General features: G+C 41.9%; 1 protein-coding gene and 1 non-coding gene across 2 annotated transcripts in view; one reads left to right on the top strand and one right to left on the bottom strand.

Annotated features, from left to right (window-relative positions):
* Nucleotides 1-13,861, top strand: part of Mep1a (meprin A subunit alpha) — a 29,959-nt gene extending 16,098 nt beyond the window's left edge. Inside the window, exons 8-14 of the mRNA XM_031347602.1 lie at nt 737-958; nt 1,658-1,807; nt 4,658-4,873; nt 7,739-8,209; nt 8,785-8,958; nt 9,873-10,173; nt 13,056-13,861. Of these exons, the coding sequence (XP_031203462.1) occupies nt 737-958; nt 1,658-1,807; nt 4,658-4,873; nt 7,739-8,209; nt 8,785-8,958; nt 9,873-10,173; nt 13,056-13,212 (1,691 nt within the window). The 3' untranslated portion in view covers nt 13,213-13,861. The remainder of the gene's footprint in view (nt 1-736; nt 959-1,657; nt 1,808-4,657; nt 4,874-7,738; nt 8,210-8,784; nt 8,959-9,872; nt 10,174-13,055) is intronic.
* Nucleotides 13,862-16,362: 2,501 nt separating this feature from the next.
* LOC116075595 lies at nt 16,363-16,434 on the bottom strand. Its single transcript, XR_004112630.1, has one exon. It is a non-coding gene; the product is annotated as a small nucleolar RNA SNORD5 (small nucleolar RNA).
* Between the last annotated feature and the right edge of the window lie 9,336 nt (nt 16,435-25,770).

The following is a 25,770-nucleotide window of genomic DNA, read 5'->3' as shown; positions in this document are numbered from 1 at the left end:
TAGTCTGGGCTGGCATTTGTGTTCTCTTAGGGTCTGTATGACATCTGCCTAGAATCTTCTAGCTTTCAGTCTGGTGAGAAGTCTGGCGTAATTCTGATAAGCTTGCCTTTATAGGTTACTTGACCTTTTTCCCTTACTGCTTTTAGTATTCTTTCTTTGCTTAGTGCATTTGGTGTTTTGATTATTATGTGATGGGAGGAATTTCTTTTCTGGTCCAGTCTATTTGGAGTTCTGTAGGCTTCTTGTATGTTCATGGGCATCTCTTTCTTTAGGTTAGGGATGTTTTCTTCTATAATTTTCTTGAAGCTATTTACTGGCCCATTACCTTGGGAGTCTTCACTCTCTTCTAAACCTATTATCCTTAGGTTTGGTCTTCTCATTTAGACGGGGTTTCTCTGTATGGCCCTGGTTGTTCTGGAACTCACTCTGTAGACCAGGCTGTCCTTGAACTCAGAAATCTGCCTGCCTCTGCCTCCCAAGGGCTGGGATTAAAGGCGTGAGCCACCACCTCATGGCTTAAACATGTATTATGACATCAATGGGTTAGAACTAAATATTCAACAGTCTCTTCTTTAATATATTCTAATTGTAAGATATGTATATATATATGTATATATATGTATGTATGTATATTAACTGAAGATGCAGTGTTCCCATTTTTGAGATATCTGAGGCAAAAGGAAAGGTTGGACAGAATAGCATGGCTGAGCAGTACCTGAGAGTTCTCTCCCCACAGACTATGAACATAACTTCGAAACATATGACGACAATACCATCACAGACCTCAACACACCCTATGATTATGAGTCCTTGATGCACTATGAGCCATTTTCATTTAACAAGAATGAAAGCATCCCAACCATCACTACCAAGATCCCTGAGTTTAATGCCATCATTGGACAGCGCCTGGATTTCAGTGCCCTTGATTTAGTGAGACTGAATCGGATGTACAACTGCAGTGAGTACCTCTGTGCCTGAGGACTGGCTAACATAGCATGCCCTCAGCCTCTGCTACTTCTCTTGAATGCTCTGGATAACAGACAGACTACACACCCTCAAGTATTCTCTTTTTAGAAAACCCATCTCATAGGATAGTTACGTCACATGCATAGATGTATATGATGCATATGTATATGTGTATATGTATATATATTGTAAGGTAACTATTGGACAAATATAAGGAGCTGTTATTGTCTATTTCCCCTAGCTTCCTTTCAAAGGGTGAATAATTATGTAAAGGTCAAGATAGGTAATGGGCTGGAAGATGTGTTCCACAAAACTCTTTCCTTAGGCTAATCGTAAAGTGCTCTAAGCTTTGAGATGGGGCTATTTTCCAGCTGTGCTCAAAAAGTATACAGGGGCCTAGTGAATACAAAGCCCAGTGTGCTAGCTGCCTCATCCTTGGCCTTGAGTTCACATTGGCCTCTTTAGTAAGGAATACTTGCAATTAATTTCTGGTTCTCTGGGTTACACGGTTCTGTGTCTGTGTTCTAAGAGCTAACCAATAGCAGTAAGGGCTGCATATGGGAAAGGGTCAGGAAAATGAAAGGCTGGAGATTTTGTCATTTAAACAGTGGTGTTTTAGCGTCTTAAGACATTAACTATTTAGAATGAGATATCTTGCATTTTATCCGCATGACAAAAATATCACATGTAGCCACAACACATACCCTGTTGGACCACTGTGACTTTGAGAAGACCAACATCTGCGGAATGATCCAGGGGACCAGAGCTGATGCTGACTGGGTTCGTGGGGATAGCAGTCAGCCTGGACAAGTGGATCACACCTTGGTGGGACAGTGTCAAGGTTGGTGATAGTCAAAGTCGGCATGCTGAGGTGGTGAGTGGCCACCAGTAAGTAGTTTGTGCCTTTAGGTTATTGTGTTAATTATCAAACCTGAAAACCTGAAGAAGGACAAAGAATATTTCTCATACCTTAATCATTAACTCAGTTAAAAAGTCTCCAGCTGTGGAGAGGCAAGAGACTATTGAAATTACCCTCCACCCCTGCATGCAGGAAACCTTAATTAGACTCACTAGGTGACACAAAATAAATTACATGAAAATAGGAAGAGAATGTGTTGGGAAGACGTTCCACAGAAGTAAGCGTAAGACAGTGGAGGATGCATATTATCAAAACACATTGTACACATGTGTGAAATTGCCAATAAATACATTCTAAAATATTTTAAATAAAAACAAAAAGATATAAGTTTACCATGATAACATTGGTACGGACATACCTGGTTAATAACATGACTTTATAATGAAGGATAGTGCTTCCAAGCAGTACCCACCAGTGGAAATACCATGTATATATGCATGTATATATGTATATATGGTTAGTATGATATATGCATGTATATATATATGTATATATATATATATGTATGTATAATGGATAGTCTACAGTAGCCTTATACAGAGCTAAAAGGAAGCTGGCAAAAAAATCATTTTGATTCAAATGTATTAGAATTATTACCTGTACCCAACCTGAAAATTACTGTATGTGATACTTTAATTTTTTTTTGTAGGAAGTATCTACATTATTGCTCTTTTAAAATTTTGTTTCTTTGGTTTTATTTCTGTTTCTGTTGTTTTGTTTTGTAAGATAGGGTTTCTCCATGTAGCCCTGACTGTCCTGCTGCTTACTGTACAGGTGATTCCCTTTGTATTCCAGGCTGGCCTTGAATTCAAGAGTTTGGCTTGCCTCTGCATTTCAAATTCAAGGCATGAGTCACTATGCCCAGCTTGTCCTCCCCTTGTCCTTAGTAATCCCTAGTGATAATTGGTTGTGTGGACAGCAGAGAACCAACTCATTTGTGTATTTGCTTTCTTTATTGAAAATGCATAAAGTCAGACAGATCTCAGCTTGAAATGCAGCTCCCCCACTGACTATTGGTGATGACAGGAAGTTGTTACTGTGTGCTTTTTCTTAAGATGTCTTGACATTTATAAGTGTCATAAAACACAAATATACTAAACTTTCCAGAGGGATGAAGGAAGATGGGGCTTATAAAGCCTCTAGTTGAAAACGGTAGTTTTCCTCCCTTGCTTTACATAGTTTTAACTTCCCTTTCTCTGGTGAGGTTTTGAACATTTTGTTTATTTATTTATTTATTTATTTATTTATTTATGAGACACAGTCTTATGTGATTCAGGGTAGATGCAAATTTGCTTGGAGAGGGCAGTGACCTTGAACATCTGATCCTCCACTTTCCAGGTGCTGGCATTATGGGATGTACCACCACAAACAATTTATGTGGTACCGAGGATTGAACTGGGACTTCAAATAAATTACATCTCCAGGGCCTTTCAGATTTTATTTTAGTGTCTGTTTACCATGTGCCTGCCAAGGAACAATATATCAAACCGTTTGGAAAGCAAATGGAGTTACAGGTTATAATAGCCCTTTACAGGCTAGGCTATTTATGGTAAAGTCTCTTGGCCCATGTCAGCCTGAGCCTTGATTAGATATCCTTAGAAGAGTCAGCTCAATGCCAGGCCACCAAGAAGAATAGAAGAGGTCATTTGCTACCACTGCACCCTTCCCCTGAGCCTGGGAAAATATATGTAAAAATACATATATATATATGTATTTTTAAAAATATATAAATCTATATTTTATAATAAAAATTCAGGTGGAGGTTTTAATCAGTCCTTTGTATGTCTCATATGAACCATTCTGAGGAACAGTAGAGACAATTCTTTCCCATCGATTGGAGATCCAATCTGTTTGGTTAGAAACAGCATCACAACCTGTATTGCTATAAACATTTGGAATCCAAATCATAAACCTGAACTGTTTCTTACCAAATAAGAAGATCAACTCTTTGCTTTGTAATGAATCTCTAATTTAAACTAGGAATCTGGCAAGGAAAATAGAATTCACCTCACATATACCAAATTCCATCAAACTTTGATTGAATCATATGAGTTATAAGACGTATTTATTTATTGATTGATTTTTATTAGATGTTTTCTTTATTTACAATATTTTCTTTCCCAGGTTCCCCTCCAAAAAAAAAAAAAGAAAAGAAAAAGAACAAAAACTAAAACCCCTGGTCCCTCCCCTCTCCCTATGCTCACCACCCTACCCCTTCCTGCTTACTGGCCTTGGTATTCCCCTACACTGGGGCATAGAACCTTCACAGGGCCAAGGGCCTCTCCTTCCATTGATGACCAACTTGGCCATCCTCTGCTATATACACACTGCTGCAGCCATTAGTCCCACCACGTGTACTCTTTGGTTGGTGATTTAGTCCAGGCATATATTTATATTTCACAAACTTTGGGAAAACACAATCAAAGGATATGTACAAGTTGGGATAATCTGTAATTTCAGCATGCCAGAGGTTGACAGAAAGATCATGAGTTCAAAACCAGCCTGGGCTACATAGAGAATCTTCTCTCCAGAAGCCAATAACTATAAATAAAGAAAATAGATATGCAGAGCAATGGTGTTAGCTAGATAGTAACTGCACTCACTGAGAGATGCTTCCAGAAAAGTGTGCTTCGTTTTGGTTCCTCAGAGAAGTTCTAGCTTTGAATGCCTGGATAACAGCTGGGTTTTCCTACTTCAATTTGTCTAGGTAGATGGTACTGTGTGTAGGTCATGGGAAGGCAGAGATGGTACGTTGGGCTGCTCTCTCCACAGGTGCCGGCTACTTCATGTCCTTCAATACCAGCTCAGGGGTAACAGGAGAGGTAGCCCTTCTGGAGTCGCGGATCCTTTACCCCAAGAGGAAGCAGCAATGTTTGCAGTTTTTTTATAAGATGACAGGAAGCCCTGCAGACAGATTCGAAGTCTGGGTGAGAAGGGATGACAACTCGGGCAAGGTGCGCCAACTGGCCAAGATCCAGACCTTTCAAGGTACCTAGAGCAGTCACAGAAGGACTGGCATGTGAAACCCTGGGGCCTCGGTCTTCTTTCTACTGCTTCTCTCTCCTATCATCCACTCTGCCCTCCTCTGTCTCTCTCCTCCTCCTCCCCAGCTTTCTCCAAATCTCCCTCATACAATTCTGACATGTTTTATTAGAAGGTTTTAAGCCCTGGAAAGTTGAGGGTTTAGGCGAAGCTCAAAGATACTTTCAGAAGAGGTCAGATGAATGTACAAATCCAAGAAAAGTGGGTGATTCAGTGAAGGAGAAAAGAAAGGGCAGGCATGCCAAGTAATTGGCCATTAACTGCGTTTATTTCTGTTTCAGGAAAGCAAATGACATCATTATGTAAAATCCTGAAGTACTTTAAGATCTCACAAGTGGGCTCTGGCCACTTCAGCATTTTAAATAATGATGGGAACATAAGCCATTGAATGTATTGACTCCACTGTGGCCATTTGCGCGCTGTGTTGCTCTGTATGTTTCTGGGGGTCAGAAGGAAAATCTTTGGCTGCTCAGGTAGACAGTGAGGGTCTTCAGACCCAGCTCCTTAAAGCTAAATATCTCTATTTTTGTTGTTGTTATTGTTGAGGCAGCTTGTCTTTCTAAATAAGGGAAACAGGCTTTGACATTTTCCCTACCCAACAAAGAGTTTCTCAAAGTAAGCCCTAGAAAATAAATCCTGTTTGCATTATATAAAATAGACTGCTACTCTTGAAAGAATGAAACTCTTTGAGATGTCCTTGGGAACTGTATGTGTCCAGTCATCTCTGCCCACTGGAACGTCAGCTGTCTGAGAAGTCTGCAGTCACTTTTATTTTCCTTTAAGGGGGTGGCTTTCGGTTCTAGGCTGTAATTCGTCAAAGCAACAAAACACCTTTCATATTTTCTTTAATAATTACAAGTTTATTGTAAAGAACTTGCTTACAAAAAGCATTAAAAAGTGAGATTAGCCAGACCCACATAGCATTTTTATTAAAACATTTATTAAAGAAAACCTTTAAAAGTAAAGCATATTGAAAATGAAAATGTGCTGCAAACACAATGCAATTGATGGACTGATTGACCCTCACTATGTCCGGCTCACTCGGAAAATGCTATCAGTAAGCATGAAACGATCTCAGGTGGAATTTAGTCCCTTAAACAATTTGACTTCCCATAGAGCATCTTTGTAAGTTCTTTATACATAGTGTGTAAATAGATTTTGAAATCAGTGTGTTCTATACTTGTCCTGACTGCGACACTTTTCTAAAAGTTGAGTACAACTTGGGGTTGCAAAAATGGGGTATTCAACACAAACTAGTTACCATCATCTTGGGGTAGCTTGTAGCATTTTAATCCAAATTTTATGATTATATAAAACTGTGTCTATGATATACTTATTAAGATGCAAAATATAGGTCTATAAGATTTTAATATATAAATTTAATTACAAAAATGTTTACATACAAATATGAGTATAAATACTCTCACATACATATACATATCCAGCTTATGTTTATAGTAAGACCAGGACCTCTAATAGATGACAATTCTGAACTACCACAGACAATTTTGGTTCAAACACTCGAGGTATCTCTACCACCTGACTGATTCAGGGTGGCCTCTCACTTAGGTAAAAACTTGGAAATTTCATTTAAAAAGTCTGTGCTCATGTGGCCCAGTGTCTAGGCTCTATCTATACTACCCTGCCCACATTCCAGTCTCGGAACATAAAATCAAAGCAGTTACCCAGAAGCAAGAAGTGAACTTTCATTCTCTCACTGGAATTCCCATGATCTGGAATCTGCTGAGTACCCAGTTCACACCTGTGTCCTCGTCCCCGTCTTAGGCTTTAAGTCACCCATTATATTTCCGGTTGGTGTGTCCTCATCCAAACGTTGACAGCTACATAGATTCCCGTGTCACTGATGTGATCCATGCATCCTCTCAGCCTGTCTTATGTGTTTGAGCAACTGTGACCACTTCCACCCAGGAGCCTGTCACCATGGTCAACCTTAGAAGGACGAGAGGGATCCCCAGGCTTTTTGTTCTGAGAAAAGCTTAGCTCTGGCTAGAAGATGCAGGAGAGGAGAGGGGGCAGCCCCAGGATCTCCTCTCCACTTCATTTTGGCCTGGGTTTGGGGCATTCTGAGTTACTCTCTCCCTATTAACCCTTGGCTTCTCGCTCTGGCTGTTCAGCTCAGGCCTCCATACTCTAGACTGGCCCATGATTCCCTTACCTACGGCTTTTGTTCAAACCTCCCACTTCCAGTCTCAGCGAAAGAGCAAAGAGATCTAGTATGCTCTTAGGACAGAGTCACTGGCTTCTGTCAACCCTGGATTCCTCGGTCCCCTCCATACCGGAACTTCCAAATGTACAAGGAAAAGTCTAGACAAACAGATTTTTGGCAACAAGTCAAAGGATGAACCATGAAATGTACCCATTGTTTGATTTTTTGACTCCTAAAATGTCTATTTTATGGGGTTCACCTGAATGCATGGATATTTTAATGTTACCAAGAGCGGATAGCAGGCTGTGGCAACAGTGAGCTCCATCAGGAGGAAACTGAAATTTAAAAAATACTGCAAATCAAAAGTGACTAAGATTTGAATATCAATTATAAATAAAGCCTGGGTTAGGGAGAGGGGGAGTGGAGAAGGGGGGGGGAATAAGAGTGAGCTCAGTGACATGCTGTGAATCCCACAGCTGTGGATGCTAACGTTAAATATCTCAAGTGACTGGGCAAAGCTGTTTAATTCATCTACAATAATACCTCTGTTAGAAGCTGCCATGAAGAATGAAGGAGGGAATGGGTATGTTTCCCTGGCTTATAAACTGTTGGCACCAACTGGCACCAACTTTCTTTTTCCTCAGGAGATTCTGATCACAACTGGAAAATTGCTCACGTGACACTCAATGAAGAAAAGAAATTTCGATATGTTTTCCTGGGTGCCAAAGGTGACCCTGGTAACTCAGACGGCAGTATTTACCTTGATGACATCACTCTGACAGAAACCCCCTGCCCCACAGGGGTTTGGACCATCCGGAATATCTCCCAGGTCCTTGAGAACACAGTGAAAGGGGAGAAGCTCCTGAGCCCTAGGTTCTACAATTCTGAGGGTTATGGTGTGGGGGTGACCTTGTACCCCAACGGTAGAATCACCAGTTATGATGGCTACCTGGGACTTGCTTTCCACTTGTACAGTGGGGATAACGATGCGATTCTGGAGTGGCCAGTGGAAAACAGACAGGCCATAATGACCATAATGGACCAGGAACCTGATGCCAGGAACAGGATGTCCCTGAGCTTGATGTTCACTACCTCCAAGTACCAAACATCTTCAGGTAGGTGATTTGAGCACAAGAAGAATTGCCCCTGAGTCTAGGAGGGCCAGAAGAGGTGTAAAAGATAGTATCATTCTTCTTATTTTTCCCTTGTGCATAGAAATGACATAGTAATGTGAATATAAAGTTATAGGTTGTTTTTCATGTATGTGTGTGTGTGTATGGATGTGTGTGTGTCTATCCATGTGTGTGTGTGTGTGTGTGTGTGTGTGTGTGTGTAGGCCAGGCCAGAGGACAATCTAAGTGTTGCACCTTAGGTATCATTTACCTTTTTCAGAACATTTATTCTTTTCATTATTATAAAGCGTGTTTGTGTGTGTGTGTGTGTGTGTGTGTGTGTGTGTGTGTGTATGTATGTGTTTGAGAGAGAGAGACACAGAAAGAAATAGAGAGGGAGAGGGAGGGGAGAGGGGAAAGGGAGAGAGAGAAAGAGAGAAAGAGAGGAAGAGAGAAAGAGAGAAAGAGAGAAAGACAGAGACAGAGACAGAGAGAGTTTTAACAAAGTCCTTCATGCTCGTCAAAGACAAATTGGAAGGTAAGGCTAATGAGACTGTCTGCCCCTCATCCCTCTGCAGCTATAAATGGCTCTGTCATCTGGGACAGGCCATCCAAGGTGGGAGTCTATGATAAGGACTGTGATTGTTTTAGAAGCATTGACTGGGGCTGGGGTCAGGCCATCTCCCACCAGCTGCTGATGAGAAGAAAGTTTCTTAAAGATGACACCCTCATCATCTTCGTGGACTTTAAAGGTACTTTGCTAGACTTCCTGGGTCAATAATCTTAGGCTCTGACTGGTCTATTGACTTGCATTGATTCTAAAACAAGTCAAGGAACTAAATATCTTTTTTTTTTAATTTTTAATTTTTAAGATAAGGTTTTTTTAAAAAGAAAAAGATAGGGTTATAATAGCCACATTTCACTTGTTTGGTCAAGAATTCAGATTTTTTGTATAATGTTTTGAATATGGTGTTTGATTGACATAAAAATTACACACAGTCATACAGAGTATAACATGTGATAGGTTGGCACATCTATCCATTGTGTGACCAGCACCCCAGGGCAAGTGTATCTAACTCTTCATGTGATAACATTGATACTTCTTTCCATTGTGTAACCAGCACCTCAGGGCAAGTGTATCTAATTCTTCAAACATCTATAGTTTCTTTGTAGTAAAATCTATAATCTTTAGCTCTGCCTGGGAGAAACAAGAATTTCATCTTTTTGAAGTGTTATTTTTGTAATAATTTATCAGCTATGACCATATACTGACTTCAGTTTAGTCCCAGTCCATCTACCCTTGGGTGGTTTATGCTGCTTCTTCCTCTTCCTCTTCCTCTTCCTCTTCCTCTTCCTCTTCCTCTTCCTCTTCTTCTTCCTCTTCTTCTTCTTCTTCTTCTTCTTCTTCTTCTTCTTCTTCTTCTTCTTCTTCTTCTTCTTCTTCTTCTTCTCCTTCTTCTTCTTCTTCTTCTATAAATTCAGTAAGGTATAGTGTGACGGGATTGCATTACAATAAGAGAGCTGGCATCCTGAGAAAAAGCCACTTTTCTATGAAATGTGGAATTTGTGAAAGAGGGAGGAGGCCCAGAGATCTTCCAGAAGAGGGTGCCCATCAGAGTCAGTCATTAATCTTGAATTCTTTCACTGCTATGGCCTGGTCCTAAAGACCTCACCCACCTGAGCAAGACTGAAGTCCCTACTTCAGGCAGAAGCATGATGCCCCGAGGTCTCCTTCTGCAAAGCCAGGAGCCTCTTGCCTTGGGAGAAAGCTCCAGAAAAGCCATGATGGAGGAATCCCTGCCAAGAAGCCTGGGCCAGAGAGAGCCCAACAGACAGAAGCGATCAGTGGAGAATACCGGCCCCATGGAGGACCACAACTGGCCACAGTACTTCAGAGATCCCTGTGACCCAAACCCTTGCCAGAATGAAGGCACCTGTGTGAACGTAAAGGGAATGGCCAGCTGCAGGTAAGCTCTAAGACCAAGGGTGACAGGTAGGGGCTGGGGTTACATATCTGAGTCTAATTTGCTATTCAAAAAGTCACAGAGATGGGGTTGAAGAAGAGGTGTTAGCTGGTAAAGTGTTTGCTGCACAATTTGAGGACTTGTGTTTGGGTCCCCCAGCACCCATGTACAACATCAGCGCATAGTAACACATATCTGTGACCTCGGTGCTAGAAGGTGGAGATAGGAATATCTGGTGGAGATTGGAACACCCATGGAGCATATTGACCTGACAACCTGTCTAAATCAGTCGGCTTTGGGTTCAGAGAAAGACCCTGTCTCAAAGAATAAGGTGAAGAGCCAACTGAAAATGATACTACGCATATGAATGCATACTGCACATGTGTACACACCCACACATGCACACACGTACACATACACTCAACAACATACACGCACCACATACACACATAAAAGAACATGGCAATGAGCATACTATATAAGATGTTGTTTGCCTTGACTATGGCATGAGGTCTTGCAAATGGTTGAAGTTCTTTGACCTGGGGCTTTCTGCAGGGGTGACCTGCTACAGAGAATCAAGATCAAACTTAAATCTTCATGGATGGCAGATGCCTTACTAATTATTTATTAGTAGTGGAAGTACTAGTTTTAGAATTCAGAATTTGGTTCTGTTCCATTATTATATTTTAAATAACAGTAATGGGAACACCTGATTATTATTACCTGGGTATCACCTGTCCCTCTCAGCATTATACAATGTGATCTGATTTTATCTTGTGATCCATCTCTTCTTTACTTCATCTAATATGTCAGGGGAGATGAACATACAAAGAATAATTTGTCCCAAATTATTCAGATAATAAATACCAGAGCTGGGACTTGCATAGATGCCTGCCTGTGCAATTTTCTGTACCTGGTATTTCTGTGTCTCACGTTCACATAACAACCTTAAGAACACACCATCAACAAGCCTGTGTACTGTGGTAGGCAGGATGAAAGGAGATGCAGGAGGCATACTGCATGATACCCCACACAAGTATGTTTCCTCTCAGTTCTCCTCATCTCCACTTTGTTTTTTCTTTTGAATTTTTTGGAAATAACTTTAGATTTATGGGTATTCTGACTCTGCGCAAACACTACGGATTTCCCCATGTCCTTAAAAATCTCCTCATATTAACATCTCACACAACCATGTTTAAGCTAGCAAAGGCAAGACTTGAACATCATCAGCACAACACTATGGAGCCAGAGAGCAGACTTCATTTAGATTCCACCATGTTTTTCTCAGTGTCCACCTTTCTGTTCCAGGACATTATGATGCATCTAGTTCTGTGTCTGTGACAAGGAGAACATCCTTGTCATTCATCACTTTGACATTTTTGAAGAATGATGACATTTACTTCATAACGTTTTCCTGTTATTTCTGTGTTGACTCTTGATTTTTTTTCATGATGAGTTGGAGCTTATGTTTAGGTACCAGAGGCAAAGAGTACTTTTTGCATTCATTATATTAACTGTTCCTGGGGACATTTTATCAAACATCAACTCACCCCAGATAGGGCACCAATAACAGATCAAAGACACAAGCTTGCTAGGTTCTCAGACGCCACATCCTTGTAGGGACTCCTACTAACTGCCCTTGTCCCAGAAGGAAAGTCAGGAGTTGCCACCCGTGTACCAAAGGATTAGTGATCTCCCACATCCCTGAAGTAGGACCTTGTAGGTTAAGCTTGTTCAAAGTAACCCAAGCTGGTGGGATTGGATCAGAAGAAAAATGTGTCTGATTGCTATTATTGATTTTTAAGAAGAAAATGCCCAGGCTAGAGAGGAATCCTTTAAAGGTAAAAATGAAGCCGGGTGTGGTGGCTTACTTTTATAATGCTGCCCCTTGAGAGGGGCAGGAAGATCCAGGGTTTTCAGCTAACAGGAGCTACACAGTGAGTTCCAGTCCAGTCTGAGGAATCATAATGAAACCCCGTCTCAACCCCTACCCAAGAACTCCAAGGATAATAAGAGGGCCCCTGACTCATAAACATTCGAAGTTACTCCACCAAGTTCTCTGTAGTTCACATGTTCAAAAACAAAGGCAGAGATTGTTACTAAGGAAGGTATGGGACCCTTCCCTTAATGATCTTAATGCAAAACAACAATTTCTTTCAAGACAAAGTTCTTCTTTGTAGCCCAAGCTCTCCTTGAAGTTGCTCTGTTTACTAGGCTGGCCTTGAATTCAGAAATACACTTGCTTCTGCCTCCCTAGTGCTGGGACCGAAGGTGTGTACCACCAATGCTCACAGCCAAATAACATTAATTTTAAAAAGTTCCAAAGTTTAGCTAATATGCCCCTACTATGTGTTAATGACTTTAATTGGCACAGAACCTTCATTCTTTCATGTGAACTTTCAGAAACTTTGAGAAACCATTGGCAGTGTGGCAACTCATAGTAATACTCAGTTGGTGTGGTCTCTGAGTTTTAGCAGTGATATACTAACGCAGGTTCTCTTTTGGGAGTTTCCATTGCAGCGTATCTGAGCCAGGGTCAAGTAAAGTACTCTGTAAGTGGTCCAAGCCTTCCTCCTGGGTGCCAACTGGCCAAGGTCTCGCTCCTCTCTTGAGGCTCAGCTTCAGGTGTGAAACACCAACCATGCGACTGACAATTATGGATGCTTCTTTAGCTTAAATAACAGACAGTGAGAATGGCTGGATGATAGTCCCCCTGCCTCAATAAGCCATGGTGTGGCTAAATGACTTGATATGTGTAAAGCCCATGGATGGACTGGAAGTGGTCTGTAATTATTTGCTACTGTTATTGCTATTATTGGTGGGGTATGTTGCTACAAAGCACCCGAGGTCCAAGTGGTTTTCATTTTCTGTGTCTTGTTCCACAGGTGCGTCTCTGGGCACACCTTTTTCTACACAGGGGAGCGGTGTCAGGCCATGCATGTACATGGCAGCTTGCTGGGCCTGCTCATTGGCTGCATCTCTGGTTTGATCTTCTTGACCTTTGTCACATTCTCCCACACTTACCAAAAGCTGACGCAGTGAGCAGCGACCTGCTGATGTCCACCAGACTGCAGAAGTGCCTCTTTCACCCACACTTTCCTTCCTGTGGTCAGTGTACTTTGAGATAGTTTTAACTAAACATATTTGAAAGGGCCTCCCAAATCAAAGCCCCAAACCTCATGTGGGGCTCTTGCTACTCCATCCCTGTACAGTTCTGCTATCCTTCTGTGAATTCCTGTTGAAACCATTTCGTCCTAAGACAGCAGCCATCACATTTCATTATAAACACTTTGCTTACTTAACTTTCTCCCATTAAATCACAAAGTCTAGTTGTGTAGGGGCATACGTTGTCCTCAGCTACCACACTGACCCCAGTGCTAGAAGCATGCCTGACTGGTGTATTGTGGGTACTCAATAAGCATTAAATGAGTGAACCAATAAGTGAGTGAATAGCTATGGTATAATAAGTATTTTGTTTCTACTTTGTATCATAAAACATATGATTAAGTTTATATGCACACGTATTAGAACTGAATACTCAGATTTCACCAGATGCAGGAGTCTTATCCCTCATGTAGTATCTTGTGAAATGATTTTACAGATTTCTCTGGTCAGCTGTGTTTCCATAGCGTGTACTTTTTTCTTGCTCTAGTTTTAAGGAAAAAGCTTAATAAAACAACTAAAGATGCAACATGTTTACTTTATGTCCCGTGTGTGTGTGTGTGTGTGTGTGTGTGTGTGTGTTTGTGTGTATGTAGATGCTCAAAGACCTCTTTTTCCTATTCTAAAATTTTAAAGTTTATTTGGGGACTGAAGATGTATCTGAGCTTGTAGAATGTTTGCTTAACAAGCATAAAACCCAGGGTTGCTCCCAAGGTCTTTACAACTTGGTAACCCTTATTTGTAATCCACTATTCAGGGCAGAGGCAGGAAGATCAGGAGTTCAAGGTCATCCTCGAGTACAAGTATCAACAAGGGCTACATGAGATCCTGCATGATGATGATGATGATGATGATGATAATAGTTTATTTTCTATAGTATCAATGTATAGCAGTCTTATATTGTATTACATTAACAGACCAAAGGCATCAGGTAGAACTTTATCATTTTTTAATTTCATTTTTCATTTTTTTATTACTTTTATTTTTTTACAGTCCAGTCTTTGCCCCCTCCCGGTCCACCCTCCCACAGTTCCTCATCTCATTCCTCCTCCCCTCATTCTCTAAAAGAATGTTCCTCCTCAACCCCTGCCAGACCTCCCCACTCCCTGGGGCCTCATGTCTCTCAGTGTTAGGAACATCTAAGAGGTATTTTTAGATATTTTGTTTTTCTGTAGTCCCAGCTCAGACAGGAAAGTTCCAAGATGATCCCAATAAAGAGGAAAGTTTTCAGTTCCCCTCATCAGCCAGCGAAGAGTTAGCTCCTGATGTTTAAAGACAGAAAAGATTCCCACAACCTGAGTGGTCCACAATTAAGGTGGCAGACTTCTCAGGCGCAGGCTTCACTTCATCTCCACAGAGTTAGCATGCACTGGAAACAAATGTGAGGGTAAAGGAAGAGTCCTTCCGTGCAAAGATAGGAGAATGGCTTCTGGGAGCCACAAAAGGATGCAGAGGACAGGCACTTGTGTGTAGCTTTTGCTACTCTGCCTAAGCGGATACTAAGGTCCTGTTGGAATAGGTGCGTCACTTTGAGTGTGGGCTTTAAGACCCTCATACTAGCTGCCTAGAACACAGTATTCTGCCAGCAGTCTTCTGATGAAGATGCAGAACTCTCAGCTCCTCCTGCACAAAGCCTGCCTGGGTGCTGCCGTGTTCCCACCTCAATGATAATGGACTGAACATCTGAGCATGTAAGCCAGCTCTGATTAAATGTTGTTCTTGTAAGAGTTGCCTTGGTCACGGTGTCTGTTCACAGTGGTAAAACCCTAACTAAGACAGCATCACCAATACAAAGAGCATGTCTAGTATTCTTCACACCGGTAATAAGCACCACCCCAGGTTACTTGTTTCAAGTTCTTTTCTTTCTCCCTCCCTCCCTCCTCATCTTTTTCTTTCTCTCTTCAAACAGAAGCTTGCTATGTAGATCAGACTAGCCTCAAATTCACTGTGATCCTCCTATCTCAGTTTCTCAAGTGCTTGGGTCACAGGTGAGGACCACCGTGCCACCTTCATATTTCTCACACTATTGTTATTTTGAGATTTAATAATATTTCATGGGCTTTAACCTAGTGTGATTGTGTTTTAAACCTGATTGAGAATTTCAGGACATGCAAATAGCACGTTTTGATCGAAGCCATCCTCAGACCTTTCCTGGTAACTCCCCACTCTCTATGGAGTTCACTTTTTGTCACTCCTATGTGTGTGGGAGTAGAACTGTCCACTGAAGAGTGGACAGGCCTCTTAGGGGCACAACGCTGAAGAAAACTGACTTCCTCTCCCAGCAGCCATAAATTGCCAAAATGTCAGTTAGGAGTAGGACTTTGTGAGCCCCTCCCCTTCCACATTGGAATTCAATTGGCTTTTTTAGACTGCTGATAAAGGTCTTCAGATGATAACTAATAAGTATCAGAGTGGCTGTTTCTTCTAGCAACACCCTGGGTAGTACCTCCTCTAGGGAACATTGACTTCGGTGATGGTGTATCCTGGCAGAAAATCACCTTTAACCCACTTATAAGTAAATTGGAGCCTAACCCCTTCGCATGTGAATTCCTCCTTTCTGCTGGATTACACTGTCTACCTTATGGCCTGACAGAGTCTCAGGAACACTAAGTCTAGTGCCTGCCCTGGAATAAACTGGAGACAGTGAAAGAGAACAGGTGCAGCAGACAGGCCACAGATCACTCAAGGACAGAGTCTGTCACTCTCAATGGGTTTCAGAAAAGTATCAGAAGGCACACATTTGCAAAGAAGCTTTGAAATATGAGCTAATCTCTATCATCTGACACTATCTAGAACCTTTTTTGCTTGTTTTTCTTTAATCTGGATACTGTCTTTTGTCTAACTAGTCATCTATTTTTTGTTTGTTTGTTTGCTTTTGTTTTTTTTTTTTTTTTCAAGACGGGGTTTCTCTGTGTAGCCCTGGCTGTCCTGGAACTCACTCTGTAGACCAGGCTGGCCTTAAACTCAGAAATCTGCCTGCCTCTGCCTCCCAGGTGCTGGGATTAAAGGCATGCGCCACCTTTTTTTTCTTTTTTTTAAAATTAAATTTTAGTTCATGTTTGGATCATTCAGCAGTTGAACAGTTTAATTCATCATTTGAACTAGATATCTTTTGATATTGCTACATGTTCAGGAAGACAACTAAAATGGCTCAAAACTGTCTGTAACTGCAGCTCCTGAAGACCCAACTACTGCACAGCTTTCTTCTGGCCTCAGAGGCTCCTCCATGCTGTTGCACGTTCTCACACACAGAAATAAATATTTTTGTTTGTTTATCTGTTTTAAGATATACTGTGCTTATCCTATACTAAGTACTATTTGCCAGACACTAAAAGTGTTGAAAACACTTTAGAGGGTGACTTAGAGATAGTGAATATGATGCTCATGACCGACCTCTAACAAATACTGATGTAAAAGAAAAGATGACAAGAAAGAGTTGACAGGGGAAGTCAGTCAAACAGGGCGTGTTGGGTATTCATAAGTACTGCATGTGTATATTCACATGTATTGATGAGAGAGATTTGACACAGAAGGTCAGCAGTACAGGGTGTGTGTTTGCATGTGAGGGAGCACATGGATGTGTCTGTAAGAGACAAAACTCAAAGCGGGGCTCAGGTCTAGAGATAGGCACTGTCCTTCCCAGCCTTCCTCAGTGTTACCCAGGGTCAGTCCTGGATCCCAGAATGATCCGAGACATGAACTCATTTGGGGCTCAGCTTCCCTCAGGGTCTAGACAAATTTAGGACAATTGGACCCATGTGTGACCTACCAGCTCCAGGGAAATTAGCAATGCTTTAAGATTTCTCTCAGCAAGAGAATTAGGAAAAGGAGAAGTCTGGCCAGGAGTGGAGCTTCGTGTTAAGACTCTCAGGACTTAGGAGACAGAAGGCAGGAGGGTCAAGCCTTCAAAGAGTTCAGTTACATGGTAAGTATGGGAACAGCGCAAAGCTATGTGTAACCCTGTCTCCAAAACCAAAAAGCAAACAAACAATTAACAAAGCAGAGTCTAAAGACATCGGGAGGAGGATGTGAACAGAGTTCTGGAAAAGACAGGTTCTCAGCCATAGGCAAAATGCCTACTAACTATTTTCTCAGGAATAGAAAGCAGTAAATCCTAGCTGTCCAGGTAGCCACTGAGAGCACCTTCCAAAGCTCCCTCCTCCCATTCTTGCCTCGCTGCAATCTCTACAGGAGGTGGGACACATATCCAAGCTTGCCCAGCAGAACGGAAGTATTAATGTTGCCTATTAGCATCCCTTGGCCATATTTTAGTCTCAGCTCACATATCCTTAGTGACTTCTTTTATCCCAGGAACTGATAAAAGTTGAAGGCCAGAAGGGAAGCTACCCTGAGGGTAGAGAGGAGGTGAGTCTGGGGTAAAAAAAAAAAAATCAAAGAAAGAAGAAGTTTCAAAATTCCTGACAATAGCATGGAGCCAATACATGGTCTATTGAACAGCTTAGTCAAGAATTTCTTTGTGTGAAATAAAACTTACTGGCACAAAAACATAATTCTGCCAGATGCAGTGGTATCTGCAGGGCCAGCACAGAGCTGAGGCTAAGCCAGTTGCAATGCCTCCAATTGCATCTGTGTTATCTTCAGAGATGGCTTTTCTCCCAGGTTTGTCTTGGAATAAAATAAACGTGTGGGGGGAGGCAGAGTCACCAAAGGAGACCCGAGAACTCTGAGAACAGTGCTTGAGCCCTGAGCTCTGTGTCTGAACCTAGAATCCCCAGTGGATGGGAGCTCACAAGTCCCCCATTTTTGCTTAAACTAGTTTCATCTGTGGTTCTGCCCTTACTTGTCAGTGAGAGCCTTGATTGACACTACCAATGTGGCATAACTGAGTCAAAAGTAAAGACAGAAAATAATAGAATCCAAGTAAGGATTAAGCAAGTTGAGTGATATGTAAGATCTCTGAAGTTTACCAGACTCCCAAAGTGTTTTATGTATTCTGGCTTGAATGCGTTGGCTGGTTCGGAACTCAAACCTTAGTAAAGTTGTCATGTGCTTGCAGCAGAAAGAGGTTCACTAGCCTCCATAGCTAGCTTGGTGACCTCTAGGGGGGAGGTCATGTCAGTTTTCTCTCACAGTATGACTCTATGTCATTCAACTATCTTTCCATGGATGGCCCCACACCCAGAAGTATATGGGCATATAAACTGGAGTCAGTGTGCTATTGAAACAAGCAAACCAAAAACGTGAAAGACATGAAATTGGGGTGTTGTATTGGGGTAGGGGTGAGTCTGGGGAGAGTTATGGGGAGACACTGGGGATGTGACCAAATCACCCTCAAATGTGATCAAAATGCATTGTAGGAAGTTCTCTATAAAAAGATGTCATGTATCTTTAAGATTCTATTTCTTTCTTGTGTGTGTGTGTGTGTGTGTGTGTGTACATGCTCACATAGGTATGTGGAAGCAAAAGGTCCATGTTGCATATCTTTGTGATAACAGTTATGAACGGTTTCCACTTCTCAGGTCTTCAAGCTTGCAGGGGAGGCACTTTACAGACTGAGCCAGCTCCCCAGCCCCTGAGATTCTTTTCAAAGACTCCTAACCATAAATTAAATGTGAAAGTGTGAGGGTATATGTTTTTATCATTTATTTTATGATTTGTGGAGATTCTATCTGAGCCTTAGAACATCCACAGGGAATGTTTCAGAATGACAATGGCTGGCTTAATTCAGTCTTGGCTAGGTTTCAGGTTCTGATCTGTTTGTTAGCTCTGTAAGCATCCCTCAGCTATCAATAGAGATTACACCAATACCAGCAGCATCATTACCACCATTGTTTGTGGAAACTGAGTCCCAAGGATGACTTTTCCTAAGTCATCAGCTTCAGTTGGCCACGCAAGGCAGGAAAACACACAGACAGACTTCCACGCAGTCCACTGCCAGGCTTTCAATCAGGGATCGAGTCATCGTCATCGTCATCCCACAGTCCATGCAAGTAAAGCAAGAGTCTAATGACCCAGGCCTTGCTTCAGCTTGGAAAAAGAGGGTGGAGCCAACGCTAATGCCCAGTGTCTCAACCCTCCACATTCTCTGCTTAAACGCAGCCTCAAAAAACTCACCTTTGAAGTGAAATGATTTCTGGAAAATCACATTCTCCTTTTGTGTGGTGGCCAACCACCTGAGATTGCTTGTTAGATCTGTGCCAAGAATTTAAAAAGAAAAAAAAAAACCTCCACATCAAAGCCATACAGGAACTTCACTTGGATGACAACTAGGATTTTAATGTTAAGGGGTGGCCATGTTGCTGTGTTTGGAGAGTCCATTCAGTGGCTAACCGGAAGTCTACCATTAATGCCATTCTTTCAGACTGACAAAGGAAGATGAAGTTGTCCAAAACATTTGTCACTTGCCCCTGAGTAAAATCACAAAATGGGATTAAGCTTGAGTTAGATTTAACTTGGGGTTGGAGTTAAGAGTACTGACTGCTCTTCCAGAGGACCCATCGTTAATTGCCAGCAGCCACATCTAACATGGTAATAATTGTCTGTAGCTTCACTTCCAGAGGATCTATGCCATTTTCTGGCCTTCATGGGCACCAGGCATACATGTGATATACCAACATACATGCAGGCAACACACACACACACACACACACACACACACACATTTAAACAAATACAATTAAGACAACTGGTCTACCATTTTTTCCTCCACACAGCTCTCTCTCTCTCTAATTTTGTAGCCTAACAACCCATCCTCCTATGCAAGCCTGCTTGTACCAAAGCAAGGACAATTGGCTGAAATACAGTGGGGTTCTCATGTTTCCTATGAGACACTACATTTAATACTCAACTCTAGAGATCCATGGCTGTGGGAACTTTCAGAACATTGCTAATGTCTCTGTTTACTTTTTCAGGCTGGAAAATGAAGAGAAAGAGAATCTTTACCTATGTCTTAGTTCACTTTCTATTGTTGTGGTAAAGACCTGGCCAGAAGCTTATAACCACTGATCATAGTTCATCACTAACAGGCAGTGGTGGCACATGCCTTTAATCCCAGCACGTGAGAGGCAGAGGCAGGATTTCTGAGTTCGAGGCCAGCCTGGTCTACAGAGTGAGTTCCAGGACAGAGAGGGCTACACACAGAGAAACTCTGTCTCGAAAAACAAAGCAAAACAAAACAACAACAACAATAAAGTACTTATTTGAGCTGGAGAGATAGCTCAGTGGTTAAGAGCACTCATTGTTCTTACAGAGGTCCTGAGTTCAATTCCCAGAAACCATATGGTGGCTCACAACTATCTGTAATGGGATCTGACCACCTCTTTTGGTGTGTCTGAAGACACCTACAGTGTACCTATTTATAATAATAAATAAATCTTTGGGCAGGAGTGAACAGGGAAATTCCCAACAATCACATGAAGGCTCACAACCATCTGTATAGTTACAGTGTACTCATATACGTAAAATAAATAAATCTTTTTTTAAAAAAAAAGGAAGCCAAGGCAGTAACTAAAACAAAGACCTTGGAGAGATGCTGCATACTGGCCCTCCCTCCAGGGTTATGTTCAGCTACCTTATTTATTTATTTATTTATTTATTTATTTGATTTGTATGAGTACACTGTCGTTGTCTTCAAACACACCACAAGAGAGCATCAGATCCCATTACAGATGCTTGTGAGCCACCATGTGGTTGCTGGGAATTAAACTCAGGACCTCTGGAAGAGAGGTTAGTACCCTTAACCATAAAAACACCTCTCCAGCCCCTCTGCTATCTCCTAGGACCACAGGGATGGTGCTGCCCACAGTAGGATGAGCTATCCTTCATCAATTGACAATCAAGAAAATGTTCCATGGACTTGCCAACATGACAATCTGGAGGGAGTATTTTCTTAATTGAGGTTTCTTCTTACCAGATGATCCCAGCTTATAGTGAGTTGACAAAAACTAACTAGCATAATTGTCCCCTTGTAAAATTGTCACACAAACACATCCTAATCAAACCATTACCTTTCTTTATTAATCCACAGGATCTCATATTAATCTCACAGTATAAAACAAACTCTTAAAAGTCCCCTTGCCTTTAAAATTCTCAACATTTTAAAAGAGTCCAAGTTATCTTTAAAAATCTAATGACTCAGCCAGGAGTGGTGGCATAGACCTTTAATCCTAGCACTTGGGAGGCAGAGATAGGTGGATCCTAGAATTTGATGCCAGCCTGGTGGTCCACAGAGCCAGTTCCAGGATGGCCAGGACTACATAAAGAAACCCTTTCTCAAAAAAAAAAAGTGAATAAATTAAATCTGATGTCTCTTTGAAAGTCTAAACTCTTTCAACTATGGGTTTCTGTAGAACCAGAAACTAGTTAAGTATCTTTTATCCCAAGAGGGAGGAACCACGGCACAATTACAACAAAAGCTAAACAAAACCAATATCCAGTAGTATAAACCAAATTCTGTAGTTCAACATACAACATTCGGGGTTCACAATCTTCAGGGTTCCAAGGGCTCCGTCTCTGCCATGTGAAACACATACGATTTGTCTCATCCACTCAGGTCCGATCCACGCAACAACTATTGCTGTCCTTGGTGACCATCCTACAGCCTTGGCATCTCCAACACGCTGGGGTCTTCCCTGCAACTGAGGCTGCTCCTTTACTAATGGCCTCTTTTCTTTTCAAGGGACAACCACTCTGCCACATGGTGACGAGCCTCAGCCTCTGTCCCTGCTCTCTTCAGACCTGGGGTTTCCACTGCAAATAAGCCTTCACCTTCCTTCCCAAGTGGCTTCTTCTAATACCACCACACAGTGCCAAGTCCCAGATACATCCTATGACTCCTACAATCTTGAAATTTTTTAATGAACCCAAACCAATAACACCTGGGAGACTCTTACATATTATCAAGTTTATTGCCAGCAGGAGATAACATGTCCTGCCCCCATCTGGACCACAACTCTATGTGTTGACCCCAAGAAAACAATCAGAGGAGATTTCACCACAGTGTTGTTGTTCTTTTCTTAATGACAGCTGATCTCATCACCTCAGCTGACCCCAGGAAAGCTTCCGTGACCCTGGTTTCTTGCTAATCATAGCTGACTGTTCAGCCACGACTGACAAGAAACCATAGGTTTTTAATCCAAATATACCATACAAGTGATCCTCTCTTAGGGTTTCTGTTGCTTTGATAAAACACCATGGCCATAAACAACCTGAGGAGGAGAGTGTTGAGTTAATGTCATTTACAACTCTAAGGTCACACTCCACTGATGAGCCAAGTTGGGGCAGGAACCTGAAAACAGGATCTGGTTAGTACAGAGGTTATGGAGGAGTGCTGCTTACTGGCTTGCTCCTCACTTGCTTAGCCTGATTTCATATTGTCCCCAGGACCACCAGCCCACCAGTGGCATGACTCACAATAGACTGTCCCCTCCCATAGGCTTGCCTGCAACCAGATCTTTTGGAAGAATTTTTTTAATTCAGAGTCCCTCTTCCAAGAAGCCTCTAGCTTGCTTTGGGTTGACACAAACCAACTGGCATAGGCCCTGATAAAGTCTTTGCTTCATTTTGAAACTTCACAAACCAGGCCTCCATCATCTGCATAGCTCTCAGCATTACCTTTCAAGTTCCCACAGAACAACAACCCATTAAGCTTTGAGCACCCAATGACATCTCAGCTGAAAATCTCCAACACTCCTGAACAACATGGTGAGGTCTGTTGCAATGACTCAGTTTTGGATTGCTGGAGCTGTATGCCTTTTCTTAGAGGGATTTGCATAGTAAGCTCTGCCTCTTACTGAGAGTTTGTTATTTGATAAACAAATATCCAACTTAAGAGGAAAGGTGTGAGATCTATTCTTTGAGGGTAGAGCCAACATCTCATGAGATCTGCCCCCCACACTAGGAAGTTATCTGTCTCATTCCATAAAGACAATTCAGTTTTCCCTCTGCTCCCAGTGCCAGCCTTCCCACACATGAACATGTTTACTTCTTCTCTTCTTGGCTCCTGCCTTGGCAATGTGTGCCCAGAGACCAGATGAGAAACTTACCATTTGGCCTCAGCTGCTGGCTAGATTAAAGACAACCTTAGACAGCTGAAGATTCAGTGTGGGTTGAAAGTTGAAAACCTGTCCCAATTAAAATAATAATGATTATAATTGGAAAACTTTAAACAATTGATGTAAATTCATTGTAAAAAGTGGTAAGTTTCATAGTGACATTTAAAATGTTTTAATTTTAAAAAGTAGGCTTATGCGTGTATGTGCAAATGGGTGCAGTTAATCATAAGGCCAGAAGAGGGCAGCCAGAAAAGGGCAGTGTGTTCCCCGGAGCTGGTGTTACAGAGGTTGTGAGCCACTTAACAAGGGTACTGAGAACTGAATTTGAGTCTTCTGGAAGAGGAGTAATGCACTTTTAACTGGTGAACTGTCTTCTAGTTTACAGAATAACATTTGAGTTAAGTTTATTCTGCACTGAGACCACATTCACCCAACTACCCTCTCTTCTTCCTCCTCCCCACTTCTGTTCTCTGCTTCTCCCTTCCTCTTCCCAAATAGTCTCCACTCTACTTGTGTGTGTGTGTGTGTGTGTGTGTGTGTGTGTGTGTTAAATCTAGAAGATGTTTGTCTTCCTGGATCAAGTTTACATTTCATAACACAACCATCCCCAATTGCATCCATTTTCCTCCAAATGACATAATTATACTTTTCTTTGTGGCTGAATAAAACTCTTCGATGAGTGAGGTAGAAAATGGAGTAGGGGAATTCAAATTTTCTTTTACAGCTTCATGGAGAAAGTGTTCTCATGAAACATGGAAGGTCCCACCCATTCTTCTTCCTTAAACACCTTCCAGAGCATGCTTGAAAATGTAGGGTGGTGGTGATGGCATGTGTGCAGGCAGGTGGGGACAGGGTAGAGTGGGTCACTGTTTCTGGGAGCACCTCTAGATCTGATTGGTCAAATCAATAAACTTTTGTTAGAGAAAAAGGAAGACATATGTATGTATGTATATATATATTTATATGTATATAATATATACATGTTATAAAGTATATGTTACAAATATATATATATATATTATATATAATATATATATAATATATATATATATATATATTCCCTCCTCATTGCAAATGCCTTATGTATGGTTCAACTGTATGTGTCTACACCTCCATGTGTTTCCTAACTAATCCCTGCAAAGATCATAATGTCACAGCGGAAGGACACGGTCTAGGTTAAAAAGTCTGAACTCATGTCGGGGATTTGAAAACCCACCAATCCCTGAGCTTGAAAATCTACCAATCCCTGGGCTTACCCCAAGCTCAAGACTTGAAACCCCACCAATCCCTGCCCTGGATATCTACACCCTGGAAAAAAAGTCAACCCCAAGAGACTCTACATAAAGCCTGTCTCCCAGTCAGTTTTTTGCTGTTTCTCGATTGAGCAGAAGCAGCCACTTTCTTGTGTCTTTCCCAGTAAACCTGTGTGAGTCTGTTGTGCAGTGTGACCTTTTGGTATTCTTTGGCTCCTAACTTCGAGGATACTTTTCCCCTCCCCTCAAAGCTGTAGCAGGTACATTGGGAAAACATTTCCCTTCAGAGGTGTAACATTTACAAGTGGGAGAGAGAGTGATTTCTTCCTCCCCCACACCCATTGTGCAGTACTGGACTTCATTCTGTTTAGCTGACCCAAGTTACATCACTGGGCGTTGTCCACCTTCGGCCTCAGGCTTCACAATGCTGCCAGTTAGAACCACCAAAGAGGCACATCCTCTAATGTCCTCCAGGTGGCGATCAAGCTCCAGGAGAACCAAACAGGGTGGGCCAGGGGCCATACTCTTGAGGCCAGCTGTCACTTATTAGCCCAGCTGGAGATGTGGGAGAGGAAGCTGATTCAGACAGCTGTGAAAAGGCTTCTGGGGCACGGAAAAAGCTCACAGTTCCAGAAGGAAAAAAAAAAAAAACAGCAAATGAATGTAATAATTTTCCTCAGTTAATCAAAATCAAACACCTCTTTCCACAACTAAGGGGAGGGTGGTGGGCGAGGGAGGTGCTGAATGGCAGGATGGGACAGAAGGTGACACTGATCAAAATGGCTTCCAAAGAGGCCAAGCAAGAAGACATTCTTGAATTCTATTGTCCAGTGCTGCTGGAACTGGGGCATGACAGCAGTCTTCCCAGGCCCTCCCAATCAGTTCCTGTTGCCTTTTATGCCTCCCCCAACCCCTGTTACATTTCTTGGGGTAGTCCTTTTTATTCTGTAATACTTGAGCAATCTATTTCACTGAGCTCTGAATTAAAGAATAAAAGCCCTACGATAGAAACCGGCTCCTGGAGCTCCTGCCCAGGTCCCATTTGTGAAAAGGCTCTTGTCTTGGACGCCTTCCTTCTTCGTTTATCACCCAGCAGACTGTCTGGAAGGGGGTGAACATGTGACTTCTGTTTTAGTTTTGTGATGGGTTCCAGAAACGGGATCTTGGCACTG

Source organism: Mastomys coucha, unplaced genomic scaffold (assembly GCF_008632895.1).
Source record: "Mastomys coucha isolate ucsf_1 unplaced genomic scaffold, UCSF_Mcou_1 pScaffold3, whole genome shotgun sequence".
Taxonomy (NCBI): domain Eukaryota; kingdom Metazoa; phylum Chordata; class Mammalia; order Rodentia; family Muridae; genus Mastomys; species Mastomys coucha.
Note: the sequence above shows the minus strand (reverse complement) of the source record. Positions and strands in the feature narration are given on the sequence as shown.